Consider the following 6,303-nt stretch of genomic DNA (forward strand, 5'->3'; position numbering starts at 1 on the left):
GGACCTCTACTGTCAACAACTGAGCAGATTGAAGCAGGCGATCGACCAGAAGCGGCCAGAATTGGCCAATAGGAAGAGTGTTGTGTTCCATCAAGGCAACGCCAGGCACACATCATTAACGACGCGCCAGAAGCTCCGAGAGCTTGGATGGGAGGTTCTATTGCACCCGCCGTATAGTCCAGACTTGGCACCAAGCGATTATCATCTTTTCAAGCATTTGCAAAATTTTCTTGATGGTACAAAACTGGCCTCAAGAGAGGCTTGTGAAAATAAGCTGGTCAAGTTTTTTACAAATAGGGACGAGAACTTCTTCAATCGCGGAATTATGAAATTGCCTTCAAAATGGACAAAAGTTATCGAACAAAACGGCGCATATTTGATCGAAATTGGATAATCCTAACTATGTTAATTTCATCGTCGAAATAAAGCGAAAAAACGCTTAGAACTTTTTACTTCACCTAATAATAAAAATAATAAGACACTGCAACAAGTTAATACTATGGATCCAAATGTAGAACCATGGATTTATCCATTATATTATTCATATGGTAATCAAGGCTGGCACAGAGACTTACGACACCAAAACAGTAATAAACGAATAAGTCGGAGTGAATATGTGAAATATCGGATGGCTATACGTGACAATTTTAATATTTTTATTATGGGAAGACGATTGTTTCAACAATAGGTTGTAGATAATTATATTAAAATAGAAAAAGATAGAATAAATTATTGTAAACAAAGTTAAAAACAATTGCGAGCTGAAACTTATCAAGGTTTAATTGATTATTTAAAAAGTGCTGCTGATAAAACTAATAAATGTGTAGGAAAAATGATGATTCTTCCATCAACATTTGTAGGTTCACTACGTAATATGATGAAACATTATCAAGATGCAATGGCTATAGTTCGAAAATATGGAAAACCGGATATTTTTCTTACCATGACGTGTAATCCAAATTGGCGCGAAATTCGAGAAAATTTACTTCCAAATCAACAACCAGATAGACCAGATATATGTGCTCCTGTATTTAATATAAAAAAAGATTATTTAATTGATGTTATAGTTAGACAACAATAAAATTTGTGAAGTTCTGGCATATGTTTATGTAATTGAATTTCAAAAACGTGGTTTACCACATATACACATGCTAATTACATTAAAACAAAATTACAAAATCTCAAATCCTGTTATGGTGGATAAATTTATTTCTGCAGAAATTCCTAATTCTAATGAAAATGAAAATTTGCATAATATTGTTATGAGACATATGATTCATTAGCCGTGTAGAGATTGGTGTTTTGTGGATGGTAAATGTTCAAAGCGATTTCCGAAAGCATTTGTAACCGCGATGCGTCGCGTGCTCAGATCGCTCGTCGGTTCAGGTTCGTGATAGGCGGAATAATTTGGAAACAGTTTTTAATAATGAATAAAAACACTATATTGAAATAATCTGCTAAATGTGATTACAGTGTAGTCTTCCAATTTTCAGTGCCGACGCCGTTGGTTTCCGCCGTTTGTATATTGTCTGTCAGCGGCTTGTCTAGCCGATGTTTGGCGAGAGGTGACGCGCGGTGCGCGGGACGCGGCCGGCCTTACAAGGAGATGACGCCAATTAGGAAATCGCTTTTCCAACGAGTCATAGTGTGTTCGATAGCTTACATGTAGCTAATAAAAACCCTAAAGGCGTTTGTGCCAATGGGCCTTCGTTTAGGAGAAATTACAAAACAAAGTTAGGGTCACGCAACTATGTCCCATGTAAAGAAGAACATTAGAATCTTTTTCGAGTAAGCGGCGTAGCTGAGCCGACTAAGGCTCCCGTCCATACATTTTTGCGCCGGCGGCGTGCGTTCGAGTCCCGCCGACGACTGCTTCGCTTTTTTTTTTTTTCAATTTTGGATATATAAAAGACACTACATTAATCATTATTTATTTTTTTAAATTTATTTTGTTTTTCTATGTAAAAATAAGGACATTTCGGGATGTTTGAACGCAATACGAAATAAAAAACAGTTTTAAAGTCATGAACTGATTATATTTCTCATGCAATGTACATGTGTTATTTTGTCAAGAATATTTTGTACAATATAAACTTTCTTTTATAATTATATATTTATTTACATACGATAAAAGGTTTCCATCGCTTCGCAATGTTGTGGATGAAAATTGATGTAAAAACATTGGAAACATAAAATTTTTTCGCACCACGAACATTTAATAAATGAATTATGTTGTCCACATACACATGTTTTATTATAAATGTTTGAAGAGAAGCATAATTGATTCACATTTAAAAATATTTCTCTATCGTCAGCTAATTTGGATGCATACCATGCATATTGAAGCATACATTTAAATTTCGGCGCTGATAACAGATAATGAGTTAAAGATTGTATACGAATCGCATCAGCACGAGTATTTAATTGTTTGCTTTCGTCACCTGATTGTGAAATTACATCTGGACAGTTTTGTATTTTCTTAATTATAACTTTCACTTGTCGATAAAAATAAACGTCGCACGGCTGACATATCGGAGTACATTTTGGCGGTATAATTTGTAAATTACATGTTGGTTTATTATTTTTGTCGCGAAATATTTCGTTATACATTTGGATGTTTTTTTGTCCTCCCCAGGAATCAACAATAAATAAAAACAAATTATCCCCGACATACGGCTTAACAACATTTTCCAAATACTGTGCGTATAATGATGTTGTTAATTTGCCCGATTTAGAACATGTAATAACGACATTTTTACATAATTCTAATAATTTATCTACATCTTTTTGTACGCGTACTCCAAAATTATCAGAAAATTCTTGCAAACAAACAAATACTTTATTTAATAACTTCCCGGATTTCGTCAGTGAATACTGGGCGGTGTATGAATGCGAAACTTTATTTAAATCGCCTATGTACAATTGAACTAATTTTTCTCCAGTGTGCGTGTAAGTTCGCGAAACATTAACTCTATACTCACATCCTGTTTGGTCTGTATTAATGACAAAATCGGGATCGTAATCTGGCGAAATTGCTTGAATTAATGTTTGAAATTGTTCCGCTGATTTTATGACAACTTCTGGTGTAATTGCTTCTTTTTTGGAAACATATCGAACAACGCGACGATTCGATATCCTATAATCGTGTAAAAAGTTGGTCAACCACGTGCTGGATGCTACGAAATGAAAAACATTTGTATGTTCTTCGCTGTCTTGTTCTTCTTTTGGCTTGTTATATTGTGCGGCTGCAGCAATAGCCCACTGTTGAAGCAAACGTCGCGTAACTAATTGATTCTTATTTCTTGCTTCTGTGAAGCGATCGTACACATTAGTTTTTATTGTATTTAATTTGTCTCTAAAAGTACCGCCTGACAAAACAGCTTTTTTATATTTCGTAACATCAGAAGGATGGTTTAAATATTTTCTAAAATGATGCTTTAATGTTTTGAAAGACCACTGTGGATGTTCTTGTGCTGTCAGTACGACCTTTAATTTTGTATCGTATGGCACTACTTTATGCGTAGAAATTTTTTCTGGAGGTTCATAATCTTCCAATTCATCGGGTGTATTCTTACTTGTACTCGGCATATTTTCGCATACAACCACGTTTTGTTCTTCTTCTGTATAATATTCAATGTCGTCCAAAATTTCATGCTCTCCTAATAGTTTAATAAATTTTTCAAAAAGTTTGCCGCCAACTAATTTAGCATTGTTCGAAAATTTGCGTGGGGCGTCAACAAATATTAAATTAAAGCGTACAGCAATATCTACAAACAATTATTTTACATTATAATTTGAAATATACTGTGACGTTATGAAAGCAGATAATTAATTCTTCATTAATATATTTACCACGAAAATATTCAACCGCATCCGTCAAGTCTTCCTTCGAAATATCGCACTTTGCAAGAAGTTGCACATATTCGACAGTTTCATCGGTAATAAATGTTGTCTCCATTTTTACTGATGTTTCGTACCACGCTCTCTTTACAAATGCTACCACGAAACTGGTCAGACCGTTACAACGTGTGAGAGTCCCTCTGTGAAAACCGTTAAAAAGGTCGAAAGGAGGGGGGGACTCTACCTAACAAAGGTCCTTTCTTACAAGTGAACACTGACGAATATACCTGCTTGTCCATTTGCGAGTCTCATCTTTTTATAATATTTCACACTTTTATTCTACATATAAAAAATTCAACAACAAAAATAATAAACCAAAATATAATTTATAATTTATACCGCCAAGATGTACATCGATATGCGATGTTTATTTTTACATCAATTTTCATCCACAACATTGCGAAGCGATGGAAACCTTTTATCGTATGTAAATAAATATATAATTATAAAAGAAAGTTTATATTGTACAAAATATTCTTGACAAAATAACACATGTACATTGCATGAGAAATATAATCAGTTCATGACTTTAAAACTGTTTTTTATTTCGTATTGCGTTCAAACATCCCGAAATGTCCTTATTTTTACATAGAAAAACAAAATAAATTTAAAAAAATAAATAATGATTAATGTAGTGTCTTTTATATATCCAAAATTGAAAAAAAAAAAAAAAGCGAAGCAGTCGTCGGCGGGACTCGAACGCATGCCGCCGGCGCAAAAATGTATGGACGGGAGCCTTAGTCGGCTCAGCTACGCCGCTTACTCGAAAAAGATTCTAATGTTCTTCTTTACATGGGACATAGTTACGTGACCCTAACTTTGTTTTGTAATTTCTCCTAAACGAAGGCCCATTGGCACAAACGCCTTTAGGGTTTTTATTAGCTACATGTAAGCTATCGAACGCACTATGACTCGTTGGAAAAGCGATTTCCTAATTGGCGTCATCTCCTTGTTAGTGTCGCGTCTTTGCGAGGCTGTTGTGTTGATGTTTCTTTCGGCGTCGCGCCTCTTTAAATCACGGTTGACAGTTTCTCGTGCAGTGATGTTCGTTGCGTTTTGGAATTGTACAATGTATACAGTCGTTGCCTATAGCGTAGCTGCACGCCGAGTATCACCTGTACAGTGATACTGATGATCGCTTATCGCGGGTAGCTGCTAAGCCTCGGTACATGCGGTGCGGTTGACGGTCCCTGTACACGGGATCTTAGATCTCGGAGTTTTCGTTATAATCGAACGAGCCCAGCTCGTTCTATCGTTATTGTGGATACGGTGTGGTAAAGCCGCGGGCGCGGCTATACGTCGCGGTATCGGAGTCCGTTGCTCTCCCTCTGGGGATTATGGTCAACGATTCCGGTGCTCGTCTCGCGAAACGGCGAGGTGATGACGGTGCACTAATTAGGCGACTCCTAATTATGTGCGGTCAAAGATACGCTACCACGGAGCGCAACCTCGAGCTGATCTGGATGAGTACGGTTGCGGTGACTCGATATGAGTTGATCTCGATCGCCCTAAGGTGGCGACGAGATCCGATGCGCGGTACGAAGGCGGCTTAGTGCGCCCTTCCGGTGGCGGATTCCACGCCTGCGTCGGCTGTGGAATTTGACGGAATTCGGCGTTTAGTAGTGTCGACTTCACGCATTCGTGAGCCGACGGCGGAGTAATTACAGTCGCCAATCGACGAGCAATAATCTGCCAGGAGCGGAGTAGAAGCGAATGTCGATGACACGTATCCGTGTAACGATGACGGAATGATTACCGTCGCCAATCGACGAACAGTAATCTGCCAGGAGTAGAAGCGTTCTCTTTTAGCGCGGATAATCGGAATCGGATTCTCTTTCGAGAGCGGTAGATCGGGCTGATTCTCTTGCGAGAGCGGACGATCAAATCTCTCGAGATTACGATTACGCGGCGTTTTATACTTCTCGAATTTCGCTTGATTCGCTATTTACCGCGGTTGTTCAACGGTCGCGCTGTTTACCATTTTAGAGGACGCGCTGTCCTCTTGCGCTTTTGATTCGCGATGTTCTGCGTGTAACGACGCGTATATATATACAGGGTGTTCGGAAAATACCGGGACGCCCGAATATCAGGAAAAATATAAGTTTTACAAAAAAATGTTTCAGACAAAAGTTGTGGCGTTTAAAAAAATGTATTTACTGATCACATCAGTTTGACCTTGGGTTGCGTAGCGAAGGTCAGGTCAAGGTCACATTAATTTTTTTAAATGGAACACCCCTTTTTTCATTGCACATTCTTATAGCACATCTCGAGAGCTTTCCAAAACGCTATAATAAAATATTTTTTCATGAAGTACTTTTCAAGTTATAATGCTTCAAAGTTAGAGGATCGCCGGCATTAGCATTTTTACGAAGAAATGAAAATAAACGGAACAACCTCCAATGA

General features: G+C 37.6%; 1 protein-coding gene across 1 annotated transcript; it reads right to left on the bottom strand.

Annotated features, from left to right (window-relative positions):
• Positions 1-1,991: 1,991 nt before the first annotated feature.
• LOC116849321 lies at positions 1,992-3,774 on the bottom strand (the record flags this gene model as incomplete). The annotated part of the gene is made up of 1 exon (XM_032826360.1): positions 1,992-3,774. A coding segment is annotated over one exon (1,656 nt), but the record flags the coding sequence as incomplete, so codon positions are not given.
• Positions 3,775-6,303: the final 2,529 nt, after the last annotated feature.

The sequence above is a fragment of the Odontomachus brunneus genome, unplaced genomic scaffold (assembly GCF_010583005.1).
Source record: "Odontomachus brunneus isolate Ranch 3 - 2012 unplaced genomic scaffold, Obru_v1 Obru_scaffold_111, whole genome shotgun sequence".
NCBI classification, from domain to species: domain Eukaryota; kingdom Metazoa; phylum Arthropoda; class Insecta; order Hymenoptera; family Formicidae; genus Odontomachus; species Odontomachus brunneus.